The 17,959-nt window shown below is 37.0% G+C and overlaps 1 protein-coding gene across 1 annotated transcript in view; it reads left to right on the forward strand.

Moving 5' to 3' along the window:
* LOC133267073 (dynein axonemal heavy chain 5-like) overlaps window positions 1-17,959 on the forward strand; it is a 459,819-nt gene that overhangs the window by 105,890 nt on the left and 335,970 nt on the right. The window contains exons 63-70 of the mRNA XM_061449003.1: window positions 2,085-2,279; window positions 3,933-4,088; window positions 4,344-4,526; window positions 8,643-8,813; window positions 9,190-9,568; window positions 10,616-10,887; window positions 12,761-12,925; window positions 16,855-17,122. Coding sequence (XP_061304987.1) covers window positions 2,085-2,279; window positions 3,933-4,088; window positions 4,344-4,526; window positions 8,643-8,813; window positions 9,190-9,568; window positions 10,616-10,887; window positions 12,761-12,925; window positions 16,855-17,122 — 1,789 coding nt within the window. The remainder of the gene's footprint in view (window positions 1-2,084; window positions 2,280-3,932; window positions 4,089-4,343; window positions 4,527-8,642; window positions 8,814-9,189; window positions 9,569-10,615; window positions 10,888-12,760; window positions 12,926-16,854; window positions 17,123-17,959) is intronic.

Raw genomic sequence — 17,959 nt, forward strand, 5'->3', positions numbered from 1 at the left:
TGTCGTGATGTTCATATCATAGAAGTTACTTATGTATATTATTGTTTTTGTTTTACATTAGGTAGTGCATAACGCTTCTTGTAATTGTGATTAACCTTGACCTGACAGCATGAACCTCACAGCCTAGCCCGACTTATACTATTTACAAAGATAAATGATTTTTACTTGCCCAGCAAAGGGATTTGAAAGCTCCTGATGATAAGTAATTTGTAAAGCCAAGATGGATTTATTAATAAAGCACTAGTAGCAGTGCAGTCTCAGGAAAGATTCTTTACCGGTGTGCTATGGGAGTTATCCTACATTTATCCTACATACATTCATCCCAGGGAGGCTTTATCTCAAATTCAGAGTATAAAATGTTCTTAAAAGCTACTTACCTTAGGGAATATTTGTCAAGTTTCTTACCATTTAAGGATAAGAACTAGGATGGATAATGTCCTTCGAAAGCAAGACATTAGGAACTGAAATTCTGCTTCTGTGAGTATGTTCAGACCACATTACTACCCAGCTGCATCCTTCAAAATTTGAGGAATACTTTTTGATTGTTTCTTTGTTGCTTTTTTTTTTTCATATGGACAGGTTAAACACAGAATGCCAAACTTAACTAGTTTCAAAACATAATTACCACTCTGTTTAGATAGTTACCATTAAAGACAGGATTGTGATTTCAATGATAGTCTATGGAACTGAGTTTTAATTTCTTATGGTGAATTAAGTACTCACAAAAGGCAGCATATGGGCTTCTCTTGATACTTCACACCACAGGAAAGCAAGCAGCTTTGCAGTTCAAGCAAAAGGCTTGACATCTGCCTTACTTTGTCACAGACTAACTGGCTGTGGGTGTATGAGTCATTTCAGCACAACAGTTTAAAGAGAGCTGTTTAAAATTAGCTATCTATCTGTGTAGTTAGGCACTTAAATTAGCTAAGTTTCAGAGTTGCAGAGTGACTGATACTTCCTGCTGCAGTAAGAAAAAATTCAAAGCTGTTTAGCCCCTACTATTCTGCTTAAAGAGCTAAGTATGGTTTTAGGGTCCAATTGCTGAAAATTTTGGCTATTAAATGCTTTACTGTCCTTTTTACAAATGGAAATTGGATTCTTAAAAGTTTCTCTCTCTTTTGTCTTCTGAGAATGGTTTGCTTAGCTTTGTTCAGATTCTTCAATAATCAGAGCAGTAAAAAAATCAAAGCAGCAAAAAAGCTTTTGAGTCTTGCAGCCATTGGTGTTACTAGCTCTCATGATTGTATCACAAGTCTGGCAGTATCTGAAATTTTGCTTTAGGCTTCAGATGTTGAATTATGTGATTTTTGCAGGACTTGTGGTCGATTTCTTTCTTTTTAAAGACAAACCACAAATTTAGAAGTAGCTTATACATAGGAATTCTTGACTGAAAAATATACAGAGAAAATAAAAAAAACCTTTCAAATTTGTTCTGTTTAAATTCACACAATTATTAGGCTATTTTCTAATTTGGAGTGTTTGGTTTGCGATTTTAAGAACTGTTTTCTGCACATAATTATTGAGAGGCCAGTCACTGTTCACAGTGAATAAAATAAAGCAGGTTACTCAGTGTGTGCAAATCAAACTCTATGAGATTATATGAGCTGGGAATAGTTTTGAACATGGCAGCGATAATTTTCTATATGGTTCGTGATTATTGACCTGCAGCATATCTCCTGTCTCTTGTCTGAGTCTCCAACAAGCCATCCTATATTTATTGGAATATACTTGGAGGGTACTTTACAGCTTTACAGCAGGAGGAAGCTCTTGTGACCAAGATGACCCTTCCTTTTGAGCTGACAAAAAAAAGAGTTTGCCAATACCAAAATCAGCTTGTTGTTAGATATTGAACTGGCTTCAGAATTTCTTTAACTGTCTTTGATAGACATCAAAGCCTCAACAGACTTCACTTTCATTATTGCACAACAATGATTTAGGCACTGAACTTTAAAGAAAGGAAATGATAGCTACCAAATGCATTCTATCATGCATTATGATCAGAATAAGAAGAAAAACCTTCCATCAAGCATTTTAGTATAGCTCCTCTAACTGGTACCTATTTGTAATTGCATATTTTCTGTTAGGACCTGAACCTTACTGGTATGCTTGTTGACAATACTACAGTGGGTGAATGGAATCTCCAGGGTCTTCCAAACGATGACCTTTCAATTCAGAATGGCATAATTGTCACAAAAGCATCTAGATATCCTCTGCTGATTGATCCACAAGGTCAAGGAAAGATCTGGATTAAAAATAAGGAGAAGAATAATGGACTCCAGGTAAATAGCTCATTTAATATTTTTTATGTATGTGTCATGTCACATCATAGTTAGCAATGCAAACTATTTATTCTGTTGTCATACTTTGGCCATATGTAATTTAAATCTGAAGTTCATGGTATATAATTAGGCAGAAATTAAAATAAGACTGATGCAAAATCTGTGACCTTTCATTCTCAGGGTGAAATAGTTTTTACTGCTTTGTCATGTCCCAGACATTTTGAAGAGCAAATTGGAATTTTATGTTATGCCGTATCTATTTTTATGATAAATCTTTTAATTTTTGTGATAGAAAAGGAGGAACTTAGAGGGAAGTAAATGACTTACAAAATTAAGACCAGACAGTACTAGGAAGTTGGTACTGCATGGCAATTACTTTTTAGGGTAATCATTTTAAGAGGATAATAGGGAATAGGAAAACAGAGGAATTGAAAGCAGAATGGTGTCCTGAGGTAGAATGGAAATCTAGTAGTCTTTGAAGCCTATCAAGCACGAAGCCCAAATTTAGGCTGTATCTTGATGATTAAATGTGATATGCTTTATTGTGATAAAAATATTCATAGCTTAATTTATGCACCCTTCTCACTTTCTGTCTAACAATGCATCCTATTTGGGACCTGGATCCTCTATTTAATTCAAAACTTATTTTTCCCCTTGTAATCAGCCTACCCTCCATAATTTTTTACAACAATATCATTAAGACGGGTTATGATAAAGATCTGAATATCTAATACATTTTCAGGCCAGATCAAACATGATACTAAAGAGTTAGCTGTGAATAAAACAAGCCTGTCATACAACTGTAGATTATTGCATGAATGCCAAGAACACTGTCTTCACTCTAAATGAGAGTGATGGATAAGAAAAGGGAACTGAGATGGATGGTGACATCCAGAGAGCTTATGACATCATGGTGATGTTATTAACTAAATACTTAACTTTTGGACCTTGATCTAGATCTGTATTTCCTAGCACTGTTAAGAACAGCCCAACATTCAATCCACACTAAATCCAGTTTCTGATAAGTTGAATGTGTTCAAAAAATGGTGTAGAAACACAGCTAGAAATGGGAAGTATTGACTGAGAAGAGACAGAAAAATAATGTATAATATTCAAAGATTTTGTGAAAATGGATGCCTTTATTAAAAATATGATGAAAAGCTCTCCTTAAACATGAGTTGTATTCACAGAAGAATTTATGTGAATGTGACAGTATGAAATCTACTGTCTTACAGTAGATAACATGGTTTCCTCTACATCAGATGTTACTTTGCCTACCAGATTTGGATCCAGAAACACTAGTGTGAGTAACCAACAGGAAACAGAGAGAAGAATGTATCTCATATATTCAGGCTTTTTAGGAAAGACAGGCCAGGCAGATAGGGAGGTGGTGTAGCTATGTTATGTCAATGACTCTATGATTTTATGCATAGGTTAAGTAAATAAAGATAACAAAGAAGTGAGACCTCCTATTCTGTTAAAGTTAAAGCAAAACTTCCGTTCATTTTAGCAGAGGCAGGTGTTTGTCCTTAAAATGTAATAATTTGTGTAGCTATCCCAGGATGAGTATAACTTTTGAAAGTTGCAGTATATTTTTACACTGTTTTCTATGTGCTTGCAAATGCATTCTATATTGTGAACTAATCTTCCTAGGTTACATATATGAACCATAAGTTCTTCAGAAGTCATATAGAAGACTGTCTGTCTCTTGGCCGACCATTGTTAATAGAAGATGTTGGAGAGGAACTAGACCCTGCTCTAGATAACATCTTGGAAAAAAATTTCATAAAATCTGGTTCAGTACACAAGGTAAGATAATTGTGGACACAGAATAAATACCGATAGAACAGATGCTGGCTATCTGGTAGTCTGGATAGTGCCGAGATTCACACCATTGCAACACTTCAGAAAGATGAGTAGTGGACTTAAGGGGTTGGGGTTTTTTACCCCTTAGGCCGAAATTTTAAAAAGTGTAAATGAAAACATCATCTACTTTTTACTGCATAAAATACCTGTTTTTCTGAATTTAGTTTTTGAAATTTGAGTAATATGTTTTATTTTCAGGTCAAAGTAGGTGACAAGGAGGTAGATCTGATGAAGGGGTTTACCCTTTATATGGCAACAAAACTGGCTAATCCTGCCTATACTCCAGAAATTAGTGCAAGAACAACTGTGATTGACTTTACTGTTACTATGAAAGGACTGGAGGATCAGCTCCTTGGCCGTGTGATCCTCACAGAAAAACAGGTACCTAGTAGTTAACAGTATTTGTATATAGAGAAAGCTTCAATATCTGCACCATGAGTGGATATATTTAGTTGATATCAAATGCAAGAACAAAAATGTGAATGAAAGTTTAGGGGTTTGTGCATTTGCTGAAAGGCAATGTGGAGCTGTTTTTTAATTGAATGGAGGGACATAAACATTTATTTTAAGATCTGGCCTTGGAAAGAGAAGAAAGAAATTTATTCATTAAAAATACATCACACGCATATACATGACGTACATAAAGCATTTTTATTCCTTCGTTCATAGCAAAGGATCCTTATTCAGTCAGAAACCTCTTTTATTTTTAAATTCCTTTTTAAACTTAATTTGAATTACATGAAAAGTGCTTATGAACTAATGCTACTTTTGCCAGTCAGGCTCTAGTGTGCAAGGAGTTATGAGATTTTTTAAGGAGCCTTGAACACTAACTTGACTCTGCTGTTAGTAAAATTTCTATTGATTACGTGGAAGCAAATATAGGGAAGAAAAATCTCTCTCAGGCATTTCTCAGGGGTTTTATTTCCTAATATAAAATCTGAGACAGCCTCCACAATAATTTAATTCCTAGATTTTTCCTCTTTCTTTTTGTGTGATCTAATTTAACAGCCTGGTTATACAAAAACTTAGGAGTCTATTCATCATAGGCACTGGGGACGAACATGGGTTTTTTACTGTGTCAGTCATATCAATAAATACATGAATGTTATGGTCCTATTACACTAAAATGAAATATTTTCTTCCTTTCTCATTAAAGTGAAAGCACAGAAGTTGTATTTCATGACAAATTGAGTGACTTATTAATTTCAAATGGAGCATTTCGTAATTGTGTCTTTGTGAGAAAAGTAACAAAAAGTAAGGTTTGGCTTAGCAGAGTTGCTGCTTTCAGTAACTCAGGTAGGCTTGCTCGTGTCAGAGTAGTTCCCTATGTAAGGGGATTCATTCATCTTTCTTTGGCTTCCCAAAGTATGTTCTAACCAGTGTGCTTTAGTGGTGGTGTCACTTTCTTTGGCCAGCACCTTTCCACTTTGCTCAAATGAGCATTTGCTGAAGTAAGGACTGGAATCTAAGTGCCCTTCCTTCAGACTGACAATCACAACCAGAGGCTAGAAAATCATTGTTACGCCCAAACTTCCTGTGAATTGTTCCATTAAAAATGGGAAAGATGTAACAGCAGGTACTGAGGAAAAGCCACCCTTTAGCAGGTTTGGATGGATGCTAGGGATTAAAAGCTTTTAATCTTTACTCAGGTAGATGCATGTTTATGTAAGCAAAACTCATCTCTCTTTCCCTCTTCCACCACTCTACACCCTTCCAATACCCTCGCTCTCTGTTTTTTTTTTCCTGGACAAAACTGTTACAGAATTCATACTGAAGGTATGTAGCAACACTTAGATTGCATTTTGGGTCAAAAATATAGACACTGAAAAATATTAATCCAGTGCGGTGTATAAGCTGAAGAGAGCTGCAACGGTAGCTGATTAGTATCAGTACTACTTGTTGCACAGGGACATGGTTGCAGGTGATCAATATTTATTAAACTTCTTCCTTTGATATGAATAAATAATAGTTGTTGTGTCCCTTCTGTCTCAATAAGAGATGAATGTCCTGGTGTAAATAGTCAGAGCCAATGGACCTCTGACAAATTTAGTTCAAAGAAAAGACAGAGCATGAACAGGGAATCTGAAGAACTGGTTTTGTATTACAAACAAAAGACAAGTTTATGATCACTGAACTAAAGTAATAGATTAAAAGAACCAAGACATTCCGAAAAATTGTTGTAGTGATCAATGAAATAGACTATCAAAAAGCGTTTATTCTTCTCAGCTTTAAAGGTTGCTCCTGTAACTATATGAAAAACAAAAAAAAAATCAGCATCTTTTTGTACTTTGGTGGTGAAGTTGCTGCCACTGTTTGTGTTCAGAACGGCTGGGAGGAGGGGGTTGTTACAAATGTGATCACAAGGTCCTCTTGCCAACAAAAGCCTGGCATTTTCTGTATTTGTTAATTTCCTGTGAGATACTCTTTACAAACTTACAAATAGAATGGATGAGGTGCCTGTTCTTAAGCAAAGCATATCCTCAAGTAGAATTTAAGCATATATGTAAATGCATGTTTGAGTGTTCTGTAGAACTGCTCCTTTTTGTCTGATTTTAATCTTTTCTGTGTTAATGGTAAAGAGGAGAAAACACAGAAAATTTGAAGCTGACCAACTGATGCTTAAGTCATTCTCTTCCTTTGGGATGCAGTTATTTGTAGCTTCCACGGAGCTACATTCCACAGCCCTAGATTGCAAACAGGTTTCCAAATAAGCTTGTGAAAGAAAATTGTCACTTCCCTGAAATACAGGAGAGCCTCTCGTGTACTGCATTACTCTGTACATCTCTTTTTTTCTGTAACTTTGCATGTTGACAAGAATGAAAATAAACTGAAGCCCTGGGTGTAGGTAGACTGGTGTTTTAACTACCGTTTTCCTACAGGAAGGTTGACTTGATTGATTAAATAAAGATAGCCAACAAGAGTATCCCTGAGCTGTGTTGGACTGAGCAGTATGGATGCCTCATTTCACTTAGCATTGTGTTGACTTGTGTGTCATTGTTCCCTTGCCATTGTCTATCCTGTAGAAATACCATAAAAATTCCATATGACATAGATAATAATTGTGACATTTCCTATTTTATAAGCAGGAGAGGAGTGTATCTTATGAAGTTACAAAATCATAGAACTCAGAAATGGAAAAGGTCATCCAGTCAACTTTCCTAACAGTGTAAAATCCATCAATACAATGTATCTTTCAGTCCTTTGTCTGATTTAATTTTGAGTATTTAATGTGGCTCTTATGACTTCCCATTGGAAACACAGCTTTGTGCATCTTACTAAAATGAAGCTTTTCCATATATCTAATCTAAATTTATCCTCTTTCAGCTTAAAGCCATTCCCCCTTGTCATGTCACTACCTGCCATTGTAAAAAGTTCCTCTCCAGCTTTCTTATAGGCCCCTTTAGGTACTGGAAGGCTGCTATAAGGTCTCCCCTGACCCTTCTTTTCTTCAGGCTGAAAAACCCCAATTCTCTCAGCCTGTCTTCATAGAAAAAGTGCTCCAGCCCTCTGATTATCTTTATGGCCTCCTCTGGACTTGGTCGAGCAGGTCCATGCCCTTCTTATGTTGGGGGCCCCAGAGCTGAATGCAGTACTGCAAGTGGGGTCTCCTGAGACTAGAGGAGGAGAATCACCTCCCTTGACCAGTGTAGTGTGCCCTCCTCACTCTTCTAAAGATATTGAAGTCCATCATTTCATGGTCACTGCTTCCAAAGCTGCCCTTGAGCTTCACATTTGCCACCAGCCCCTCCCTGTTGGTGATAATAAGGTCCAGCATAGGACGTCTCCTCATTGGATCCTCTTATCACTTGGAGACAGAAGCTATCATTAACACATTCCAAGTACCTCATGGATTGTTTATGCTCTGCTGTGTGGCCCCTCCAACAGATACTGAGATGGTTGAAGTCTCCCATGAGGACCAGGGCTTGTGGAAATGAAGCTGTTCCTATCTGTCTATACAGGGCCTCATCTGCTTGGTCATCCTGCTTGGGCAGCCTGTAGCAGACCCCCACTGTAATGTCTCCTGTCCGTGCCTTACCTTTAATCCTGACGCCATACACTCTTGGCCAGCTCCTCATCCATCCCCAGGCAGACCTCCATGTACTCTAACTAGTCACTGACATAGTAGGCAACACCCCCTCCTAGTCTCCCCTGCCTGTCCTTCCTGAAAAGCCTGTATTTTTCCATTCTAACATTTCAGTCAAAGGAGCCATCCCACGACTTCTCCATGACACCAGCAAGATCATAGCCCTGCAGGCATTTGCATGTCTTTAACTCGTTTTTATTCCCCATGCTACGTGTATTTTCATAGAGGCATAAACCCAACCCAATAAATACAGTATCCACAGAAATTACTATAGTATATGGTATTTCTATATTTTATAGAAAAAGCAAAAAAGCCCCCAGTCTGTCAGGCATGAAATCGCATTTTCTGTTTTGTCATAAAGAATCTTTCTTTGGATTAATCTGAAATATTCTAAGGAAAATTTCTGAATACAGGAACTGGAGGCAGAAAGAGTCAAACTGATAGAAGAAGTGACATCTAACAAGAGGAAAATGCAGGAGCTTGAAGACAATTTACTCTTCCGTCTAACCAGTACAGAGGGCTCTTTGGTTGAAGATGAGTCTTTGATAGAAGTCCTAAGAATCACTAAATCAACAGCAGAAGAGGTGAATTTTGTATGCATTGCGGATGTATTTTGTTATTTTAATTCAGAGCCGCTATATAACACCTGATTTCCTAACAAATAAATAGTAAAGCCATTATAATTTTTTCTTCATGAAGTGTTGTAAAATTAAACTGTTACTTGGATACTGCTTTATATTCCAGGCATACTTTGAAGGTGTAAGTTTGAATCAAATCCTATTGTACTTGGTGTTTGAACACAGGAAGACATAATGTGTGTGGTGAAACACTGATAGAGGGAAGGAAAGCTTGACTAAATATACCTTTGTGACCTTAATCAAGACCTTTTCTTTTTGTTTGTGCAGTGTAAATCAGAAGTGACACGACTTAATCTTCATGGTCTTTTTCATTAATTTTAAGGTCAGTGAAAAATTAAGCGTAGCAGCGGAGACAGAGGTGAAAATCAATACTGCACGTGAAGAGTATCGTCCTGTTGCTGGTCGTGGTAGCATCCTTTATTTCCTAATTGTGGAAATGAGCTTAGTTAATATCATGTACCAAACATCCTTACGGCAGTTCCTTGGCATTTTTGACCTGTCAGTGGAAAGATCTCAGAAATCTCAGATCACAGCAAAAAGGGTAGTATACGTAATCGAGCGTCTCACCTATGAAGTCTTCAAGTACACAGTTCGAGGGCTGTACAAAAATCACAGATTCCTATTTACGTTGCTTCTGGCACTGAAGGTTGATTTGCAGGCCAAGAAAATTTCACACACTGAGTTTGAAACATTGATCAAAGGTAATTTCTCTAAAAAATGTTCTGCTTGTGAACTGCTAAATTCAGATTTTGCAGCGCTTGCACTAACAATATGTTGTATCTAGTGGATCTAACGTTTTTTAACTGGTGAATGAGAACATATATAGCCCAAGAGACAATAAACAAATTTTCCAAAACTAGATAAAAATAGACATTGTCAAAATAACGTTTAGATTAGGTTAACATTACATTGCAAAACAGAAAATGACATCCATTGCTTTGTAAGATACCCTATGGTTTTCTCCTGTACCTCTTTTCTGAGTTGTCATATACTTACTTCTGTGAGCTTGGAGACAGTCAGCAAAATCTCTTTTGATGACTGGTGAGCAGGCATGTGAATGCATGGAGACTCTGTACCACATTTAATTGTCAGTATAAAAAAATAGAAAATCTGTTACATGTTGTAAAACATTGCTATATTGCATTGCCTTATAGCACCGTGTATGTCACTACTCAGACACAATGACAAAGAATTTTAGTAAAGTTTAAAAAATTTGATGGGGGTAGACCCCACTGTGTCCAAGATATGATAAGTACAATTAGATACCTGTCACCCAAATATTTTAGTTTGCTTTGCAAATACCAAATTGATATTGTAACTCAGCTGTGTTGGAGGTGCTAGTGGGCATGATGCTGGAGTGGTGGTTGAGCTAAGAGGCTCTTGATGAATACACCATGTTGCTGCCTTATTCTCTCGTTTATATGAAGGGAGATTGGACTAACCATAGGTCCTTTCTACATCTGGTCTGAAGAATTGGGTTTGAGTATCCTTTTAGGTAGGCAAGTTCTATTCCAGCTCTACAGGTGGTGAAAAAGAAGCACAAAAAATACTAGGATATCAGCTTTGTGAGGTAATGAGACCACTTTCCTAGTGTGTCTTTGTTCAATGACTCTTCCATGCAAATTCTAGGTCTCTGTATCTGGGTTTACAAGGAATTCTACTCCCTAAATTGCAGGAATATTTTTATTACTTGTTATTTTTCTGTTTAACAATGGTTGTTTTCCTCTATAATACTTTACACTTTCCAGGAGGTGCCAGCTTGGATCTGAATTCTGTGGAACCAAAACCAAAAAAGTGGATTCTTGACATGACATGGCTCAATCTTGTGCAATTATCTAGCTTGTACCCTTTTAATCAGCTTCTGGTGCAAGTTATAAAGAATGAGAAGGCATGGAAAGCTTGGTTTGATGAAGAAGCACCTGAAAAGGCTGTTACTCCTGATGGGTATGACAGCTTACTGGATCAGTTCCGTAGACTGCTCCTTGTCCGTAGCTGGTGCCCGGATCATACCGTTGCCCAAGTAAGATATACTTTTGTACAATGGTTATGCCATGAGGCATCTCCTGTAGAACTGCTAGTCCCAAAGTTCTGTTCTCTGATTTTGTTTTTATCTTAGTATAATCTATTTTGAAAATCAGATATTGAAATCCTTGTAATAAATATATGTGAAAGAAATATTCGTTTATTTAATTGCAATGAATTAGGGCATCACAAACATGAAATAAATTGTGTTTGAGCTACAAGAATACCATTCCTTTTGGGTGGTCTTTCTAAAGAGAAGTCATGAAACTTATCAAGCAAGAGCATTCTTCTGGTGAGCCAGAAGTTACATCCCTATTTCTTTTCTCAGAAATGGAAAAAGAACAGTTCAATTTCATAATAAATGCACTAAAATAGCAGATAATTTGTTTACTTACCCTCCATGCTGAGGAAATAATAAACACTGTCTCACAGCAAATATGGTGAATGAAACTGCAATAGACTAGCAGTTTCTCTGCAGTCTGCGATATTTGGATTTTTCCTCTCTGAGTAGTCCTAAAAAAGGTATTGAGCCTACAAGTATACTATTTTCACGTTTTCGTCTTTAGCTACACTGGAAAGTAGTGCTTCTGATTTCATGCATATCTCAATTTTCCATGGTACATGTTGTGATAACATCTGTGTTATATTTAGGGACACAATATTTTCATGGACCTCTTTTTCAACAAGGCCCCCCTCCATCCCTTTCCCTTTTCTTCTCTTTAGGTGCTAAGTAAGAGAGAAGTATGGGAGCTCCATATGACACAATTTAAACAGACAAAAATAATAAAGCTGCTTCTGCTAATTTATCAACAGTTTTATTGTCTTGCACAACAATCTGTGAGAAAAAATGTCTCTGAACAGTGGTTTAAAAAACTACAATTATTTTAATTTTTGAGGAAAGGGGGGATCCTTTTTGTTAGTATCTTCTCTGCCTCTTCTTTCCCTGATGTTTTTTCCCAGGTGTTACAAAATTTTACCTCCCTTTACAAGGACAGAAATTCAACCTAATAGTGGAAGATTATTCTTTTCTGGAATTTATATCGTTCTCAGTCCACCTTGTTCCTGGGTGTTTCTGTTCATAATACATGCCTCAGAATCTGTGCTAGTAGTTAACACAGTTGGAAAATCATGTCAGTCAAAAAAACATTTAATGCACCCAGATAGCTTTAGAAGTCCCTTTAGAAAATATCTGTAAAAAGAGGACAATAGAAGCATAAGGAAGGTTTGACCTTTAAGGATAAAGTCTGAGCTGTGTTTATGTTTTGCAGAAATAGATATTCAGTGTAAGAGACTTGAACTGGATAACCACTGGACAGGAGAATTTGTTTGAAGTTCAACATGTATATGGAAGACAGTAACTGGGTCAGATGAAAGATCTCTGTAATCTGCTATGCTGTAGAGACAGTGTCAATAGTACATGCTTAGAGATGCTAAGAGTGGGGCTGCTATAGAGAAACTCTTTTGTTTGGCTGTCCACCAAGCTTTAGCAGTCAGTAATTTAGGGACAACATCTGAGCTATCCTCAGAGCTGACTGTTGATCTATTCTGCATGAATTTCTCTAGCTCTTTTTAAAAAAACATTTAGCATCCTCTAGCAGCAATGTTCACAGAATGTCTGTTGTGTGAGCAGAATTCTTTCTTTTCTTTGTTTGAAATTTACTATCTGAGAATTTCAATGATTGCCTCCTGTGGACTGTAACTTTTGTTACACCAAAGTTGAAAATGAAAGTATAGAAAGTTGTTGCCTTCCAATGTAGGTATTGGTAAATTCCATGTCAGTGATTAATGCTAAATAATAATAATAATAGTAAAATAATTAAAAAGTATATATTGACGGTAGGTTGTGTTGGTTTTGTTGTTTTTTTTTTCAGGCTCGACACTACATTGCAGAATCTCTTGGAGGGAAATATGCAGAAGGATTTATTCTTGATATGGAAGCAATGTGGACAGAAAGTGACTGTCGAACACCTTTGACATGCTTTTTATCAGTGGGGTCTGACCCCACAGAAAATATAGAATGTCTTGCAAAATTAAAGGTATCGTCCTAAACTGAGCATGCTAGAACTGATAAAGATACTTAAAACTATCTTTTGAACTACAAATGGCATTTCCATATTCTATATAAGTTTGAATTCTTACATTTATGTTCACACGAGTGTTCTCTGGAAGTTAATTTTGGACTAGTAGCTGAAATGCATTTAGTGAGGAAATGGAAATATTACATTCTTGCTTTTCTGAATTATTTGATTCCAATGAGCCCTCTGTCTTTATCCAGCAGACTATGATAGTGATAGTACTTAGCTATAAGAACAAAGCATTACTTATAGTTTACACTATGTCACATTCACTGTAGGAGCTGACAGTAATGACAATTACAGGAAGCTACAGGAAAAAGTCATAATTTTTGATGACAAGAGAAATTAATTTGGAGACCCTACCATTCAATCAGTTAACTTGATGGAGTCATTCAAAATTTTTTACAGCACAGCATTACTTTAAGGCATTCTGTGCTTTATGTTTTATGGTTCACGATGTAGATGCAAGTATAATTTTCTGAAGAAGCAGTTATTCACAGTAGATCTCCTTGATTTTTCCTCCCTGTTAGAATGCGTCTTCATTTAGAATTGCAGGATTTTGGTATCCACTGAATAAGACCTACTTGAAAAGGTAGGGAGCACCCATAAATCTCTAGCTTCTGAATTAGAAAGTTTAGGTGCTCATTCTCTTTGAAAATCAGGACTCTTATTTTATTTGCCTGACTGTGATAAAGAGTGATTAAATTATAATCTAACTCTTACTTGAGTGTTTAAACTTAAGTATCTTAAGTCTGAAGTTGATGTGATGCTTGTCCTCAAAAACTGTGCAGCCAGATCACCGGCCAATATACAGACATAGGAAGGGAGAAGGACGTTGGTCGGTTGAGTTAGGTTTCTTGGAAGCACTGCCTTGGAAGAACAATTTTATTCCTATTCACAAAATATTCTATTGCCTCTTCCTAAGATTTTGACTTCATAGAAAATTTTAAATTAAAAGCAAAAATATTTATAATTTAGAAATGGACAGTATTTTTAGTCCCTTTCCAAGTCCAAGGAAACACATCAGGTGGCTGTGATTGGACTCCTGTTTTCATGGCCAATGGTATGAATACAAATGGAGTGTCAGGTTTGTGATGATGATTCTTCAACATAATGTATGATGTGAAATGCCCTCATAGATAGATACCTTTTCTCCAGTAGGAGCTAGTTTCTGTAATCAACAAAGAGGGAGAGTGGCTCTTTTTGAAAGCAGTTCATAGGCCATAACTGAAACTTATCTCTGACTTGCATCAAGGAGTTGAGTATTTCTATCCCATTGGCCATGTCAGGACATAAGCCTCCTAATAAAGTAACTTGAAGTCAGCTGGTCACTTAGAGTCACTCATGCAAGGAGTGGATAAAATGCTCTCCCGTTCTGCAAATCTTAATTAAGACCTTAGCCTATCTGGGGAAGTGCTGGTAGTTAGAAGGTGCTCTGTAATTAGGACTCTTAAAAGACAGCAGTTTTTGCTGTCATTCTAAAAGTATATTGCAGCCGGCAGTTTAAATTTGTTTTCATGCTTTAAGGAAACATGTATAGACTAATAGAAAGTGAGGTTGCAAACGACCTACAGGGATTGCTTTATTTATTCACAAATGGTTTATGAACAAGACAACAGAAGCTAGGCTGTCATAACCTGAAGTTTAACTTCAACTTCACCTGTAAATGTAAAGTGTAATGTTTAACTGTAAGGTTCTTGTCTGATATCTTGAAGTAAAGATCTTGCCACACAATATGGAGAAATCTTTCTAATTTACAAAAGCCATCCAGATTCTGCAAATCAAACCTCAAAGTAAAACCTTTTTTAAAGCAAAAATATATATTAACATTGTGGGACTGAAGTAGCACATCAGTAGTACTCTAGCTTTTGAGAAATGTATCTAGAAATCACTTAGTTTTCAGAAACATTTGCCGAAGGGCTTTGTGTTTATTTTGCTAGCTTGTCAAAAAGTTGTACTAAGTTCCTGTCTTTATCTGGCCTTTCTCCGCTTTTCTCTAGAATAAACCTTTGCCTTAACAGATTAGCTGAACCAAGGATCTTGTCTTGGTATATGTATGATTCTGTAACTCCAAAATATCTTACTTATCGTTGGTTTGGTTTTCTGGTTGGTTGATTGGGTTCTTTGGAAGAAAACTCCCAAAAGACTGCTGGGCCTATTTTTCAGTGATTTCCCTTTTATAGACATGACTTACAGTCTTAAAACGGATTGTCAGTACTGGTGGTACCTCTAAGTGTAACATTAACAGTATAACTCAATTATCTGCAGTTGGAAATGTTTAAATTTGTACCTAGAATTTATTTTTCACTCTAAAATTTCGTTTTTCATATGGCCTTCTCCAAAAGAAACGGAAACAGTATCTGTGTCTACTAAGCTATATGATCTTTAGACCAAGCAAGATCTATCTTAAAACTAGTTGGATTTCTGCCCCTTTTACTTTCACTTAAGGGAGTGAGAATATAACTTTCTGAATTAAAATTAATTATGCCTAGTGCTTTGACTTTGTTAAAAACCGATATTTTTTTTAATTGTAGAGATAGTTTCTTCTTTCAGGGAATAATGCACAGAACCTGCAACAGAACTGTCAGTGACTGTTCTGTAGTGACTAAATGATAGAACCTTAGTGACTAAAATTATAGCACTTTCATCTTGATAGCAATGGGTTAAGATATCACAGATATATTAGTATAACTCACTACTGAAACATTCTGTATGCAGACATTTTGATAGAGTTCTTTCATAAGGAGTAAAATGAGGACAATCCATAGTGAAAAATATTTTTTTCTTGTCTTAATGTTTCTATAACCTTTAATGATTGTGCATTTGAGAGGTAACATTGCTGAAAAGAGTAAATTATAAGCAGATGCTTTGTTAGACAAAATTCATGTGCTCTGCAGGGGTAGTCATAGTCTTTGACTTATGGAGTACTAGCTGTACTCGCATACATCTTAGAAAAGATACAGTTTTTGCTGCTCCAGCATATAGCCAACTTCACAGGCTATTTAGCTTTGCTTCTTTTAGCTGCAGTTTCAGGTTTTAGTGACTTGAGAGCACGATTTAACCACTTTCTTGTATTTGGCATTGTCTTCTCCTGAACTCTTTTACTAGAATGATACAGCAGCTGTATTTATACTATTCAATAAAATCAGGTCAGGGCCTGTTCTGTGACCAGAAGACCAAATGACCCAGCACAGCTTGTGTCCATATACTTAACCTTTTTCTCCTGCAAAAGTAGGGTAGCCTTATCCACTTCCTTATTTCCTTCACAGTGAGAGAGTCCCAGTAGCAGGAAAACTTAAGATTGATCTTTGTAGCTCTCAGCCAGCTGAATGTAGGCCCAGACTGAGAAGTTTTAATGCGGTTCACTGCTAACAACATGAAGGACACTCAGCTGTAGGTCTTGATCATAAAACTGTCCATGAAACTAAGTCTTTTCATGAATTCCCTTGCCCTCAACATGTATGTAGAAAATATACTCAACTGGGTTTGATTAATTCTGGTAGAAGTTAGGCAGCCAACCTAAGCCAGGGGACCGCTTCCTTAACAAGAACAGCGGTAGTAAGAACAATAAAGAAGAGGGGGGTCTGCCGTCACATTACTTCATTACTTCTGACTATCTGGTCTGATCACAACCTCATCAGCTTGTGTTTTTCAGATGCCCTTGTGAGAGCTCGTATCATCTTATGTTTTTCTGAACAACTGTCTATCTTATCACATAGGCTCTGGAGGGAAGACTCCATAAATTTCCAGAATACCAGTATTTGCACTTATGAGCTTTGTCTCTTCAGAATCCAGAAAACTGACAGCTAGAAAACTAGCTAGAGCTAGTAGATCACCATCATAATTCTAAAGAACTATACATAAAATAAACTTTCTTTTTTTCCTTCCAGAACATTCCCTGTCATGCCATTTCAATGGGTCAGGGCCAGGAAGTCCATGCAAGGCGCCTGTTAAATCAGTGCATGCAAGATGGAGGATGGCTCCTTCTACAGAATTGCCACCTTGGCTTGGAGTTTCTTAGTGAATTAATGGACACCATCTCAACAACAGAAACTATGAATGAACATTTCAGGACCTGGATCACTACAGAGGCTCACCCAGAGTTTCCCATTAATTTTTTACAGTCCTCTATCAAATTTACTAATGAACCTCCTCAAGGTAGGAAAACATGCCTTTTGTCTAGTTTAGGGGCTTGCTCCACTCTCACACCCATCCTCCCTCCCATCACCATTCTCTGTTGTTTCGTTAGCTAAATATAGCATTATGTAAATCAGTCTTGCGCTGTGTAAAGCATGACTCTTTAGGGGAGAAAATGGATATTTGTCTTTGTAACAGAAATTGATAGTGGTTTCGTTGTTTGTGTGGAACCTGTGGAGAATGACAGGTCAGTGGTGCTTTCTTAAGCTTAGATACTTCATCACTCTCTTCTTTCTGTCCTGTTGACCCCACCCAAGGATGCAGAGGAGGATCAGTCCTGTGCTCTAGTGGGTAAAGGAAAGAAAGGACACTCTGAACACCCAACCCCAGCCTCCCAAGCTGTAGTATATAGCTGTGGCTGTTGCTTTTTATGTCATCTGGCACTGCTGACTGGAGACTGACCTCAGCATCTTGGTAATTGTCTGTCTAGTATTTGTGAGTTGTTACGGAATCACCCCTCAGCCTTAGTCACAGGCAAGACAATTGATAACAACCCACACTGGATCTGAATATTGGGGTCTACTTAAGAACTGATGAGATTAGTTCATGCAGCACTGCATTATAAATATCAGAACCACCACTACCACTTTAAACTGACAGTTACTTTGACTTTGGAGCTGTCTTTGTTGTGTATTGATGGAAGGAAGTATCTGAGAAAAAATTCCAAGAGAAGCTTAGATTGAAAGTTTCTCTCATACAGATTACTCTATGATTAGGAGTTTTATGGTACTTGCCTGTTTTACACACTCACTTTCTCATGCTCCCAGCCTCCTATATTGCATTCATTTCATCTTGATT

The sequence above is a fragment of the Pezoporus flaviventris genome, unplaced genomic scaffold (assembly GCF_033815535.1).
Source record: "Pezoporus flaviventris isolate CSIRO_AGI_PZ_B2104156 unplaced genomic scaffold, CSIRO_AGI_Pfla_v1 ptg000007l, whole genome shotgun sequence".
Classification (NCBI taxonomy): domain Eukaryota; kingdom Metazoa; phylum Chordata; class Aves; order Psittaciformes; family Psittacidae; genus Pezoporus; species Pezoporus flaviventris.